This window comes from Leucopleurus acutus (genome assembly GCF_964270905.1).
Source record: "Leucopleurus acutus genome assembly, chromosome: 8".
NCBI lineage: Eukaryota > Metazoa > Chordata > Mammalia > Artiodactyla > Delphinidae > Leucopleurus > Leucopleurus acutus.
The window spans coordinates 58,286,019-58,301,589 of record NC_139151.1 but is presented as its reverse complement, the minus strand read 5'-3'; the positions used below and the strand labels follow the sequence as shown (position 1 = coordinate 58,301,589).

The window sequence follows — 15,571 nt, the reverse complement described above, 5'->3', positions numbered from 1 at the left end:
CAGGGCACGAACCCGTGTCCCCTGCATTGGCTGGCGGACTCTCAACCATTGCGCCACCAGGGAAGCCCAGGTCTGTTTATTTTTAAAGGCAATTCTGATAGAAGATTGGCTCAAGGGGTGGGAAGGTTTGTGGAAAGGTTTGAAAGAGAGAACGTTATAATTGGCAATTTCTGGGACTTCCCTGGTGGTCAAGTGGGTAAGATTCCATGCTCCCAATACAGGGGACCTGGGTTCGATCCCTTGTCGGGAAACTAGATCCCACATGCATGCCGCAATTAAGTGGCCTCATGCTGCAACCAAAGAAGCCCGCAGGCCAGAACTAATAGCCTGTATGCCACAACTAAAGATCCTGCATGCTGCAAGGAAGATCCCGCGTGTTGCAGCTAAGACATGGTGCAGCCAAAATAAATAAATAAATAAATAATTTTTTTTTTTTTTTTTTGCGGTACGCGGGCCTCTCACTGTTGTGGCCTCTCCCGTTGCGGAGCACAGGCTCCGGACGCGCAGGCTCAGTGGCCAAGGCCCACCGGCCCAGCCGCTCTGCGGCATGTGGGATCTTCGCGGACCAGGGCACGAACCCATGTCCCCTGCATCGGCAGGCGTACTCTCAACCACTGCGCCACCAGGGCAGCCCAATAAAATGTTTTTAATTGGCAATTTCTTCACTTATAGAATTGACTGCTTAGTGAATGCAGCTTCTATTTTGTACAGATTCTTTTTTTTTTAATTTCCAAAAGTAAAAATTTCCATATTTTTTTTAAAGCACAACATAATATGGGCAGACGGAATTGGACCCTCTGGCTTTGGTGTGGTCATGTTTCTCCAGTATTATCTCAATGAGCAGGGAGACCGGATCTATTCGCTGAAGAAGCTTGACCCTATGAGACAACAGACCTGCATGCCCCATCCTGCTCAGTTCTCCCAGGCAACAAATACTCTTGACACCATATTACCATCAAGGCATGCTTTAAGGTGCTCATGACCCAGCAATTGCACCCCGTCCTCTGAGGATCTCTTAAAATTTCAGGTCTCTTCTGCTGTCTGCTCGCCCTCAAGAGACTTTCTGAAACCAAGCTCTTCAATCTGTGAGCCTTGAAGCTTTCCTACGACCCTTGCTCTTTGGAATCCAGTCTCATGATTGCCTTGGATCATGCTTGTTGTGAGGCAATCATGGTAGCATCCCCTTTAAAGGGAAGATGTTTGAATCTTCTTATACTTTGAATCACTGCCAGGTTATTACAATGATTTGAAGAAAAAAAAACATAATATGACCGCACCAACATTACCACCTACTCCAATTAGCACAGGGTCTAAAAATCCCTCCTATCCTTGTGATTTCTAATTGCTCTCTATCCCAAACCTTATAGTCTTGAAGGAAAAAAATATGCTACTTAAAGATATCCAGAAATGAATGTGATGGGGAAGCATTGGCACTACATATACGCCACATTTCATCTTGACTTGGACACATGCTGGAAGGACTAGCCTCGTTCAAGCCTCAATAGAGAGCACCATGTAAATCTCAGAGAAAGAGAAATCCATAATATTTACTTTACAAATTAATGAACAAAATAAGAATAAAGATGGTAACAGACCTAAAGTTCTCTGTAGATATTTGTTGAATAAAATGATTTTAAACTTCAGACATATGTGCCCAATTTTTTTTAAAGTCAAATTTTGCAAGGGCATTTCTATTAATGTACACTGGTAGAAAAAAAATTTAAGTGAAATTGACATTTTGGCTCTTAGCCTGAACAGGGAGCCCTTCATGTAACTCAGCCAGTAAAGATTTAGATTTCTAAAATCTTGGTATCCCAGGCCATGAATTAAAGACCCATTCTATAAACTTTATGTCCTGAAGTAAGCCAGGGTCCTGCTTGTTGATCCTGCTTATTTATGTTAAATAAATAAATAAAATAAAAAATGGAAAATAAAAAGTTTTTGTGAGGATGTAGAGAAATTGGAACACGTATCCATTTTTTAAAAAAATTTTATTTATTTTTTGCCTGCATTAGGTCTTTGTTGCTGTGTGCAGGCTTTCTCTAGTTGCAGCAAGTGGGAGCCATTCTTTGTTGTGGTAAGTGGGCTTCTCGTTGCGGTGGCTTCTCTTGTTGCAGAGCAGGGCTCTAGGTGCTCGGGCTTCAGTAGTTGTGGCACGCGGGCTCACTACTTGTGGCACAGGGGCTTAGTTGCTCAGAAGCATGTGGGATCTTCCTGGACCAGGGATTGAACTCATGCCCGTGCATTGGCAGGCGGATTCTTAACCACTGCACCACCACGGAAGTCCCCCCTTATCTGTTTTTGATGGGAGTGTAAAATGGTACAGCTGCTGTGGAAAACAGTATGACAGGTTAAAAGTTAAAACAAAAAGTTAAAACATAGAATTACCATATGACCCAACAATCCTACTCCTAAGTATATACTCAAAAGAATTGAAAACAGGGAATCAAACAAAATACTTGTACGGGAGTTTTCATAGCAGCATTATTTCCAATAGCCAAAAGGTAGAAACAACCCAAGTGTCCATCAGCTAGCTAATAAATGCAAAAACAAATTGTGATATAACCATACAATGGAATTTTATTCAGCCATAAAATGGAATGAAGTACTGATACATGCTACAATATGGATGAAACTTGAAAACATTATACTGAGGAAGTAAGTCAGACATAAAAGGACAAATATTGCATGATTCCACTTATGTGAATTATCTAGTAAAGGCAAATTCAAAGAGACTACCAGGGGCTGGTGAAATGGGGTAATGGGGAGTTATTGCCAAATGGTAGAGTTTCTATTTTAGGTGATAAAAAATTTTGGAAACAGATAATGGTGACAGTTGCACTACACTCTGAATGTAATTAATGCCACTTAAAAATGATTAAGAAGGATTTGCAGCAACATGGGTGGAGCTAGAGGGTATTATGCTTAGTGAAATAAATCAAATACTGTGTTTTCACTTATATGTGGAAACTAAAACATAAGCAAATGAATATAACAAGAAACAGAAACAGACACAGATATAGAGAACAAACTAGTGGTCACCGTTGTGGAGAGGGGTGGGGGAGGGACAAGATAGGTTAAGGGGATTAAGAGACACGCAGTAGAAGATATAAAATGAATAAGATACAAGCATCTAATGTAGAGCCAATGTTATAACTTTAAACGGAGAATAATCTATAAAAATCTAGAATTACTACATTGTAAACCTGAAACCAATATAACCCTGTAAATCAACTACAGTAAAATAAAAAAATAAAAATGATTAAAATGGAAGTGTTCCGTACATACATTTCAGCGTGCGCGCGCACGTGCACACACGCACACACAAATAAAAACCTGGGCCTAGGACTTGACCTGGAGTAGGGTGGCTCTAAAATTCCAGAACAGTCCACATATATGACTGTTGGGCCAATGGTAATTAATAGTATCACCTTAGGCTTTCAAATCTGTGCCAGTTTTAACAATAAATTATATGGTCACCCTACCTCTAAGGATCTGATTTTAAGTGGTTCTGAGATCCTAACCACAGGGCATTAGGACCTTGGAAAGGTTTTGTGATGACATCTCCTTTTGAAAACTAAAACCCGCCGGCCTCCTGGGAACTGGAGGCAGTGAAGGAAACCTCTGCACTTCACACGAACGCCCTGCTACCAACTGGCAAACAGCCCTTTCCTCTGGGTCCTGATAACCCGAGACTAAAGAGAAACACTGGGAGGATAAAAGCGGAGGCCAAAGGGCGAAGTGCTCCCCCAACCCGTCTCGGTCCCGCCACACTCAGTATGGCTGCTCCTGTCGGAAGTGGGGGAGGGATGCACCACCTCTCGTACGCCCCAGAGGGGCGGGCACTAGGAGCCAAATGAGCTTCAGCGGACCAATGGGGAAAGGCAAGGGGCGGGAACTCGCCAGGGGCGTGAGCCAGAGGGCCGCCGGCGCGTCTTGGGTGAGACGGGCCTTGCTCGCATATTGTGGTTGCCACGTTATTCCCAGTTCTTGTGGCTGGATTTTGCCCTGTCGTGAGCTACCGTCAGCGCTTCCGGGTCGAACTCGACCTGAGCTGATCAGCCCTCACCCTATCCAGTGCTTGTCCCTCCCCTTCAAAGCCAGCCCTTGTCAATGCCCAGCTGGCCCCTCCCTCGCCTTTGAGATGACTCATCTCTGTATCCCAACAATAAATTGGCGGCGCCAGGTATGGCCTAACACGTTTGAACTTAAAACATTTTTTTTCTGATTATAAAAATATATGCATAATTTAGGAAATTCGGGAAAGCATAATGAAAAGAAAAATGCTGATATCCCACCGGCCAGAAATAATCATGACTGATTTTTGTCATTCTTCCTTTTTTTTTTTCTGTGTATCTATTTTAACACAATTGGGGTAATGCTATATAAAGTCATGTATTCTTTGTTACAAAGTAAGTATTTTTCTTCGTCATTTTAATTGAATATATAGTATAAAGTATTCCATGGATGAACGTGCCATAATTTTTGTATTTCTCCAATGGGCAATTAAATACTTGGAGATTTAAGTGAATAGCAGGTTAGGGGTGGGGCAGGTAGAGAAGGAGAGACAGCTAAGAACTGGCTACTCCACAACTTGATCTTCCCTTTGTAAAGTTGTTCCACAAGAATTACAAGATTTTAGAGCCTTTAGACACTTTACAGCCTTAGGATTCTAGAGTATTACACTCTTGAGAAACTCAGAATCATAATATCTTGGGGTGGTAAGGATCTCTGAAGAAACAAAACCAAACTTTCACCAAACGTAGGAGTATCTAATAATCAGAGTCTTCTCAAAAGTTGGGTCTTTTCGGACTTCCCTGGTGGCGCAGTGGTTAAGAATCCGCCTGCCAATGCAGGGAACACGGATTTGATCCCTGGTCCGGGAAGATCCCACATGTTGCAGAGCAACCAAACCCCTGCGCCACAACTACTGAGCCTGTGCTCTAGAACCTGCGAGCCACAACTACTGAAGTCCTCATGTCTAGAGCCTGGGCTCCACAAGAGAAGCCACTGCAATAAGAAGCCCTTGTACTGCATCAAAGAGTAGCCCCCACTCGCCACAACTAGAGAAAGCCTGCATGCAGCAACGAAGACCCAATGCAGCCAAATAAATAAACACATACATTAAAAAAAAAAAAAAAGTTGGGTCCTTTACATTTAAGATGTCACCTCTTACTAGATGTACTCAATCTTTCTCCTGTGTTAAAATGGCTGTAACAACTCTTCACAGCCTGGTCAAGAAATATGTTAGGTCTTCCAGCCCCAACTTCTGGTAGGAGCTTTCCTAGTTATCTAAATGTTGTCTTGCACTACAGTTTCTAATTAGGCAGATAAGCAGGATAGAGAAGGGGGAGTTTTCCATGATTTTATTCACTTATTTATTTACTTGACAGGAGAGAAATAAGTTTTGATCTCTTTTGTTCCCTCCCATGGGACTTTCCATGGGAGTAAAGGGACTGACTGCTCAGGGGGCCTGTAATAATGATAAATTGGCCTGAATGTGGGTCTCCAAGTAACAATGATCAAATGAGATAATGTTGAGATGTAGAGGCTGGATGAAAAGAGCATTGGGCTAGGAGGCTAAAACCTGAGTCCACTTTCTAGCTGTGTGATGTTGAGCAAGTCACTTCAATCCTCTGAGTCTTAATTTCCTCATCTTGCGATGAGGATGTAAGTCCCTCTTTACTTTCTTTATAAGATTGTGGTGAAGAATATTTGAGAAAATGTCTGTGAAGGTGTTTCAGGAAAAAGAAAGCACTGTGTTGCTGTTATTATTAGATGGCATAAACATTTTTTAAAGAAAGTTTTGAAACTTTTGAAGAATCATAATCCAGAAAAATTGGGGGAGAAGATATGGCAAAGGTCAAGTGGCATAGTAACTCCCCTAGGCCTATATGACTGTGCATGTAGGGGAGTCCTTCATGAGGTCAGTGACCACTTCTTACTTCATGACAGCGTTATCAACAAAGGGTGACTTCTGTTTTACTCAGAAGAATTTACCCCTTTGGCTTGGAAGGAACAGGGTTACCTCAAGTGATTTAGGGTGGAGATTTGTTGAGCATTTCATGGTAGGGATACACTTGCTGGAGGACCCTGAAATGCTGAGCAGTCCAGTCTCAGGAAGAGTTGGAATTCAGGAAGAGAGGGTGGTTCTAGATTTGAGAAGGGGCTAGGGCCCACAATAGAGTTGGAAGGTCCTCTTAGCCAGACTTGAAGAATAATCTGTTCACTTGGATTGAGTTTTAGTTTCCTCATCTATAAAGTGGAAAGAATAACGAACTGCCTATGTATGGCAGAATAATGGAATACAAGACCGTTAGAGATGGAGGGCCTTCAGAATTGTATATACATATAATGGATTAAAAGGGAGCTGTTCTAATTAAAGAAGAAGGCAGGAGTTTTGGAGGGTAGCCCTATCTACTTGGCCTTTCCCTTGATCTTAGAGCTTCTAGGGTATCATCCTTATTGTACAGTTTTGGATATTGAAGTCTGGAGAGAAGTGACTTGCTCGGGGTCACATAATGGTAGTGCTGGGACTTGAAAACAGGTTTCTTGAACCCCAGCATGCTTTTCTTTCCCTGAATATAAGCTGCTTCCTAAAACATGATAAGAGTATGTATAAAAGGCTGAGATTGACAGGAATAAAAGTATTAAGACTCCAAAGGATAAATGGGTAACCAGCAATTCACAAAGGAAATAAAATTGTATAACAAAGCATGGGAAAGGTTCAGTCATACTAACAACAGAAAATGAAAACTATGCAATTTATACTCTATCAAATTTGAAAAGATTTTTGATATGAAATTTTTTACTTAACAAAATTTGGAAAGTTTTCAAATATATTAATATTCAGTGTTTCTGGAGGTGTGGTAAAACAGGAAATACAGAGAAATAAAGTGATAGCAATTTGACAAACTATATCAAAAGCCTCAAAATGAATCTATCTGGAAGTAATTCTGCTTCTCATGATAGCTATCATTAGGAAGTAATTTTAACATGAAAATTTAGTATAATCTATAATATTAAAAGTAGACAATTTAGGATCCAATGATACATTTTTGTAATAGAATATTATCCAGCTACAATATGATATTTGCAATGAGTTCTTTTAGTAAATTAGGGTATAGATTATGTTATAATATACTGGAAACAAAACTACCTTGGATGCAGACCATATTAAAATTATTTTTAAAATACATGGATAAAAGAGAAATATAATGAAATGTTACCATACTGGCTGTCTTTGGGTAGTGTTGATTTTGTTTGTTTTTTAAAATAAATTTATTTATTTTATTTATATTTATTTTTGGCTACGTTGGGTCTTCGTTGCTGTGCGTGGGCTTTCTCTAGTTGCGGCGAGTGGGGGCTACTCTTCATTGCAGCGCGCGGGCTTCTCATTGCAGCAGCTTCTCTTGCTGCGGAGCACAGGCTCTAGGAGTGTGGGCTCCAGTAGCTGTGGCTTGCGGGCTCTAGAGCGTAGGCTCAGTAGTTGTGGCGCACGGGCTTAGTTGCTCCGTGGCATGTGGGATCTTCCTGGACCAGGGCTTGCACCCATGTCCCTTGCATTGGCAGGCGGATTCTTAACCACTGCGCCACCAGGGAAACCCTATTTGTTTATAATTTTCTATCTTCTCCAAATGTTTTGCAGTAAGTATGCCCTCCCCCCCATTTTTAAGAAACAGTCCTCAGAGACTCAAATAGGAGTAGCATATCATGAGAACTATTTATATTTTGATTAGGAAACTTGGGGGTAAAGATGTTAGTATTCATCAGCAAGCCCAGTGTTTGTCCACAGATATTTTCTGGTGCCTCCAATATGTACATGCAATAAAGATGCTGAGAGAAACACAATGCTGAATCACACAGGGATTCTAAAATCAAAGAGCATCATCTGGGGGTCAGACAAACACATCTGTAAAGAACTATAATACAAGTGGTAAAGTCCAAAAGGGAGGTATAGGAAAATAGGTTGAACGGAGTTATCAGTGTAATAGAAGTAATGGGTATATAAATAGGAGTGGTTGGAATGGTAAATTGGAGATAGATTGTGAGAGTTATGAATTCCAAGGAAAGGAATATGTTGTTAAATTGGAAGGCTATAAGTAGCTATTGAAGGTTTTGGTTTGTTTTTTAATGTTGTTTTTTAAATCATGATCTCCGTGATATATACTTCAGGAAGGCAGCTTTTGGAAATAAACTGGAGTGGGGATGAGACTGAAGGCTGTAGATCAATTAGAAGCCAGCACAATAGTTCAGGTGAGAGACAGTGAAAGTGGATCTTGGGAAGTAGATGTGGAGGTAAAGAGGAGGAGGCATTCAAATAAAGTCAGATAACTGGAGGATAGGATAATTGGAGATGAAGGTTAGAAGCTCCTATCTCAGTAGGACAAGAAAGTATTCCCATCTTCTGAGGAATTTATTTCAAAATCAGCCTCCACATCATGATTTTGTAAAATCTGCACTTGTGTCTCCTATGCCAAGCTGCCAGGGAGGAAAATTACACTAGCAACTCTGAGTAGGTTGCTAGAGTGAAATTACAGCTTTTCTGTTTCTGTTTTTTAGTACACATGTGATATCTGGGGCTTGAGCAGCAGCAGCACAAAGGATTCTTCCTAGTTCGTAAGAAGAGTTTTTCATATGTTGAGTAATGGTGTACATTAAAAAGGTGGTTTAGTGCAGGCCAACCTGAAAGGGATGGGAGGAGGTGGGAGAGGATGGCCTCTCAGGTATCCAAGTACCCCAGTATCCCTATGCTGGAGGACCTTCGTGCTGCAGGTACTCTCCCGGTATCCCTGTGCTGGAGCCCAGGCTGGACCAACCTAAACACAGGTTCTGGGCTTCTAGAAAGATTCTCAACTGAGTTGAACATGTAGCTGCTTGGTGAGAGGTTCTTTGCACCCTCTCCCTCTCTTCTTATGGGCTTCTAAGATCTCATTAACCACTTGAGCTTCCCTCTTGCAGCCTCTTCCATCATCCTTTCTCCCTCTTTCCGGAGTTAGGTAATCCCCACTCACTCGGCCCAGCCCTGCACAAGCAGAAAACTCCTGGTAAAGTACAGGCTGGGGAGTCAGCACCATTTCTTTCTGGCTTTTTTTAGGTAGCCAGCTCTCTTCCGTCTCTGGCCTTCTTTTTTTTTTTTTTTTCCCCTTTCAAGTATGATTTTCTTTGTACCAAAACTATACCAAAAAATAGAAGCAGAAGAGTCCTACTTGAAGCTAAAATAGTTTTCAGTTGGAGGTAGCTTAATGCATATATTTTCACTTAAGCCAAAAATTAGAGCTATTTGACACCCTTGGGAAACTTTTTATAATAGGTACCACAGAATTATTACTTTAAAGGAAGTTTAACCTGAGATCAAACATATTCTTTTAAAGGGTCTCCCTTTATTGTCTCTTGTTCCCTAAAGCTTTCTCAGATGTGGTTGTGCTGTGGGCTGGAACAGATATTTTTAAAAGCTTTTAAAGACAACTGGCTTGTAAAAATAAAGCCAGAAAGGCAAAAGTTTCTCCATGCTTTTGTGTGTGTGTGTGTGGTGCAAGATCTGGAAAAAAAAAATCTAAAATTCATAATTATATCTAGGAACCTATAAATATTCACTCATTCATTATTCCTTTTACCATTTTAGGAACCCCATTGTGTTCTACAAACTGTGCCAAATGCTGGGGTTACAAAGAAAAATGAAGAATATTCCTTTAAGAATGTGCTACACAGGACTAAGTATAACATTAAGTGGACAAAGGTTGGGAGAGATGGGCTTCCCTGGTGGCGCAGTGGTTGAGAGTCCGCCTGCCGATGCAGGGGACACGGGTTCGTGCCCTGGTCCGGGAAAATCCCGCATGCTGTGGAGCGGCTGGGCCCGTGAGCCATGGCCGCTGAGCCTGCGCGTCAGGAACCTGTGCTCCGCAACGGAGAGGCCACAGCAGTGACAGGCCCGCGTACCGCAAAAAAAAAAAAAGATTGGGAGATATCTGTCTTGAGGGGGAGGAGAAATTTACAAAGCTGAAGAAGTTGGTGCTTCAGTGCATTTAGCCTCCATTCTTATCTGGGAAAAGACTGACCTCATTGTTAGTTCCTCGGTGAAGTTGCTTGGGGCCCAAATTCATGTGTGTTGTGTAAATGCCAATTCACCAAGTGTTGGTTTGAGATTTAGGATTGGCAATGGAAGGATCTCAGAGCCTCCAGTTTGCTTTTTGCTGTTGTTGACTATAAGAATGGACTTCCAGAGCTAATAAAATCTATTGTCATTACCCTGTTTTTGTCATGTACAAGGTGTTTAAGCTTAGGCAAGCCACCTATCTTCTTCCCTTAGTTTTGTCATCTACAAAGTGAGAAAACATACCTATCATCCTACCTTTGGTAAAACTGCATAATGTTCATGTAGGTGGTTTGATTATCTGTGTTAATCTTTGAGGTGGAATAAAAAACAATACTCTTTAAAAAATGCTCACAATTGGGACTTCCCTGGTGGTCCAGTGGCTAAGACTCTGGGCTCCCAATACAGGGGGCCCGGATTCGATACCAGGTCAGGGAACTAGAGTCCACATGCCACAACTAAGAACCCACACGCCGCAACTGGAGATCCCACACTCGGCAATGAAGATCCTGCATGCCGCAACTAAGACCCGGCACAGCCAAATAAATAAATAAATAAATAAATAATGCCCACAATCTAGTGGGAGAGATATACAAGTGAGCAAATAGTTACAATATGCTGTGTTGAGGACATGAAAAATAGGCCAGAGAAGTATAGTGGAGGGACCATACCTTCCTGTGAAATGCATGCAAGAGGCTAAATAGGAAAGGTAACATTCAACTTGTGTCTTTTAAAGAGAAGTAGGAGTTTTCCAGGTGGATGAGTAAAGAAAGGTCATTTCAGCAGAGAAAATTGCAGGTACAAAGGTAGGGAGGTGTGAGAGAGTATATCATGGTTGAAGAATTACAGGAATTTATGTTGACTGGGGAGTAATATTTGTGTTGAAAAGGGTGGCAAATGAGGCTAGATAGGTAGACAAGTTCTAGAGAGTGAAGGACTTGGTATGTTGTATCCAGGAGTTTGGACTTAATACTATAGGCTACTCTAGGGAGCCACTAGCCATATGTTGCTATTTACATTTTAATTAAAATTAAATTAAAATCCAATTTCTAGGTTGCACTAGTCACATTTCAAGTACTCAATTGCCATAGGTGGTTGGTAGCTACCATACTGGACAGAACAGATAATAGAACATTTACATATTTGCAGAAAGTTCTGTTGGGCAGCACTGCTACAGGTAGTGTGTGGGGAGCATTAAACGTCCTTGGGCAGGGAAGTGAAGTGACATGGTCATATTTGTTATATTTGTGATTAGAAATATCACTCTGATGGCAGCATTAAGAATGGCTTGGAGGAGAGGGAGAGAGGGATTTGTCAAATCATTTTAAAAGTGAAGTGATCATAATTTACTATTTGGTTACCTCTTCCTTAGCCCTACTGTCTTAGCTGCCTCCCCTCCAGTATCCCCGCATCATGAAGGCAAAACTATCCAGAATTTAGGCCTAAAGGATTTACTTCAGGCAGCTCTTACAGGTGGCATTCAAATGTTTCATCCCTTTTCTTCTATTTCTCCCAATGGGGAGGTCACAAGGGATTTGTTGAGCCTCAATCTATTTCCTACTCTAGGCTGATGGCCCAAGAGGCTTTTAGAAAATAAAGAGAGGGGAAGCAGCATATCATATGCCTGGGAGAATGGGAAACTGACTTCTCTGCCACCTATTTGTAGACGGGTACTCGGTACTCATCCCAGGATATAACTCAGAATGTCCCTTACTGCCCACATCTAATCAGGCACCATTCCTTGTCATTATACCTCCTTAACATCACTTATATTAATTCCTCTCCATCTCTATCAGTGCCTTAATTTAGGCCTTCCTTCTTCTCTCTTATATTACTCCCTTAGGGAGCTTGCAGGTTGATGAGCACCTGAAGATTTGGGGAGAGTGGTATGCTCAGAGAAAGTATGGAAGCTCCTCCTCCTTTCCCCATACTTTGCCCTATGCATCTCTTCCATCTGGGTGTTCATCTATAGTCTTTACCATATCCTTTTATAATAAACTGGGAATCCAGTTTAAAAAATTCCTCCCTTAGTCTTCTGGCTGGACTCGCTGGCTTCATTCTCTCCTCCACTATTCCACTCTTCACTGGCTCCTGACTGGTCAAAGCTTCCCCAACCCTTTGGCCTAGGATTTACTGATGTGACTCTGTTCTTCCTCTCTAGTCTCCTCTGATCTTCCTCTCACCATTTTTTCTCTATGTCTACATTTCAGCCAAACTTGAAGTTCCCCAGACATTCATCACTCCCTCTTTTTCAAAACCACATAGTGAGTAAATGGCAGAAGCAGGATTGGATTCAATACACATTCTCTCATCCTTATGTCTGCTTATGTCTCTACTATGCCACTTGTGAAAGTGCAGACAGAAATGCCATTGTAGAGATGGGTTAGAGGTAGGAGAAAAAAGAGCTAGAAGAAGAGGAAGATTTCAATCAGTTCACCAGATGCATATTACCATGGTTCAGGCCCTGGAGTAGATACTGGAGATACAAAGACAAGTCTATAGAAGGATGAAGCAAGAAGGTAGGAGCCTTAGTACCTGGAAAGTATCCTGTGTTGAGGTATGTCTTGGTATCCCCAAGAGAGTTTTAGTTTTTAGAGTCTGGAGACAAAATAAGTCAGAGAAGCTACAAAATAATGGATAGGGAAGGATATCTGATATCTGTATGAAAGTGTCCTTCTGGGAAGTTCGGTAAGCTCATATACCTTCATAACTCATGACATAATCAACAAAGCTTGGCAACAAAAATATAGATTCCAATACATTAATAGATATTGCTAAAGTATCTTTACATCCATGTATGCTGATTTCACCTCCCTTTTGGGTCCTTGATTCCTGACCTTTTAAAGTATTCTAGTGTAAAAGGGAAGCCTTTTACTTCGATACATAGAACTAATTGTCCCCTTCTTTTTACCTCTTCCCTTCAGCTTCCTCCCTCCTCAGAGTGTAGGAACAACACAAAGATGGATTTGTATCTTACCAGATAGCATTTACCTGGACTAGAGAAGGAAAAAACTCTCTGGCTTAGCCAACCTGCCCTTTTGGAAACCTGTATTTGCAGTCCTATGGAGCCGAAGGAGCACAGGTGTTGAAATTAGCCAGCTCATCGCTTACAGTGTGCCTTATGTTAACTAGGTAACTTCTTTGTGCCTCTGTTCCTCATCTATGAAATAAGTATAATGATCCCCAGCTTCACAGGGTTATTGGGAGAATAACCTGAAAAGATCTGACCTGACACACTAAGAACTTGAAGTGTTTTGTTTTGTTTTGTTTTTTCGATTTAAAAATTCACTTCTGGGACTTCCCTGGCGGCACAGTGGTTAAGAATCCGCCTGCCAATGCAGGGGACGCTGGTTTGATCCCTGGTCCGGGAAGACCCCACATACCGCGGAGCAACAAAGCCCGTGCGCCACAACTACTGAGCCCACGTGCCACAACTACTGAAGCCCGTGCGCCTACAGCCCATGCTCCGCAACGAGAAGCCACCACAATGAGAAGCCCGCACACCGCAACGAAGAGTAGCCCCCGCTCGCCGCAACTAGAGAAAGCCCGCACACAGCAAGCAATGAAGACCCAACGCAGCCAAAAATAAATAAATTAATTAATTTAAAAAAAATCACTTCTAAAAATCCCAACAGCTTTTAGATACCCATGCAGACAATAACCTGTGGTGGAGCTATGACTATGACTTGTCTGCTATTTCCCCAGGAAGAATGAATTGCCATCTCTGTGCTGCCCCCAATACTTTACACACAATTCTGCTATTTCATCTGCCATACTATGTATTAATTATTTGTTACTTTCTCTTTCCCATGTTTGATTGTGAGTTCCTCAAGGACTGACATCCTGTCTGATTAATTCATTCCAGCATCTGGCACAAGATGTGTAGATCCGACTTCTAACCTCGATGTAAAAGCTGATTGACCCTAAGTGAATTTTCCAACATTCAATTGCCTCATAAAAATTGATAATAACGATTTAAAATTTTTTTTTTATTTTTTTGCAGTACGCGGGCCTCTCACTGTTGTGGCCTCTCCCGTTGTGGAGCACAGGCTCTGGACGCGCAGGCTCAGCAGCCATGGCTCACGGGCCTAGCCACTCCGCGGCATGTGGGATCTTCCCGGACCGGGGCACGAACTCGTGTCCTCTGCATCGGCAGGCGGACTCTCAACCACTGCGCCACCAGGGAAGCCCGATAATAACTATTTTTTATTTGAGTGGCCGCTATGTGCAATGCATTATGCTCAGTGCATCATTTAACTGTGAATTTGTCTCTTTAGGTGGTCTCTTAGCAACTCTTCTCCACAGGGGTTAAGGGCTACCTCCGGGGGACGTAGATTTACCTACACAGCCCTTTGTAGCTCCTTGGAATTTCATCATAGGAAGGATTGATAAAGCAATAGGACAAGGTACTTGGCAGGGTTTCTGACAACAAAGGAAACTCCCTGTTACTGAAGACCTATTCATATTTACCAGTTTTTACAGCTTTTCCTTGCTAAGTACAAAAATAGTAACAAAAACAGTAGCAGCAGCAATAATAACAGCAACAATAAAAATAACTGCATATTTGTTATTTCACTTGATGTTGACTTTGTAACCATGCACTCCCTTCATACAGAGTTTATATGTATATCTCTGTAACTGGAATCCTCATTGCTTTATAATTGTTTACAACTTGGCCTCCTTACTAATCTCTATGAGCCACTTAAAAATTGTATATATTTAAAGTGTAAAATATGATGATTTGATATACATATACCTAGTGAAATGATTACTACAGTCAAGCTAGTTAATATACCATTTCCTCACATAGTTAGCTTTTTGCGTGATGAGAGCACCTGAAGTCTACTCTCTTAGCCTATTTCCAGTGTTCAATATGGTGTTATTAACTATAATCATGCAGTACATTAGATCTCTAGATTTATTTATCCTGCATAACTGTACATTTGTACCTTTGACTAACATCTCCTCATCTCTCCCCTTCACCCCCACTGCCCCAACCCCTGGTAACCACCATTCCATACTCTGCTTCTATGAGTTTGACTATTTTATGTTCCACATAGGTGAGATCGTGGAGTATTTGTCTTTCTGTGCCTGGCTTGTTTCATTTAGCATCATGTCCTCCACGTTCATCCATGTTGTCACAAATGGTAGGATTTCCTTCTTTTTAAATGCTGTTGTAATATTCGATTATACATATACTGTTTATACTGTTTTTGATAGTGGCTGTATAAATTTACATTCCCACCAGCAGTATGCAAGGATTCCCTTTTCTCCACATCCTCACCAGCACTTGTTATCTTCTGTCTTTTTGATAATTGCCATTCTAACAGGTGTGAGATGATATTTTGTGGTTATGATTTGCATTTCCCTGATGATTGGTGATGTTGAGCGTCTCTTCATATACCTATTGACCATTTGTATGTCTTCTGAGAAATGTCTGTTTAGATCCTTTGCCAAATTTTAAATCAGGTTGTTTTC

At 41.5% G+C, this 15,571-nt stretch overlaps 1 protein-coding gene and 1 pseudogene across 2 annotated transcripts in view; both read left to right on the top strand.

The window, feature by feature from the left end:
- Window positions 1-814: 814 nt before the first annotated feature.
- Window positions 815-1,008, top strand: LOC309965069 (H/ACA ribonucleoprotein complex subunit 3-like; annotated as a pseudogene). The gene has a single exon. The product of its transcript is annotated as an H/ACA ribonucleoprotein complex subunit 3-like (transcript).
- Window positions 1,009-3,874: 2,866 nt separating this feature from the next.
- Window positions 3,875-15,571, top strand: part of MRPL48 (mitochondrial ribosomal protein L48) — a gene marked incomplete at its 5' end in the record, with an annotated part of 62,316 nt that continues 50,619 nt past the window's right edge. Inside the window, one exon of the mRNA XM_082844983.1 lies at window positions 3,875-3,940. Within this exon, the coding sequence (XP_082701109.1) occupies window positions 3,875-3,940 (66 nt within the window). The remainder of the gene's footprint in view (window positions 3,941-15,571) is intronic.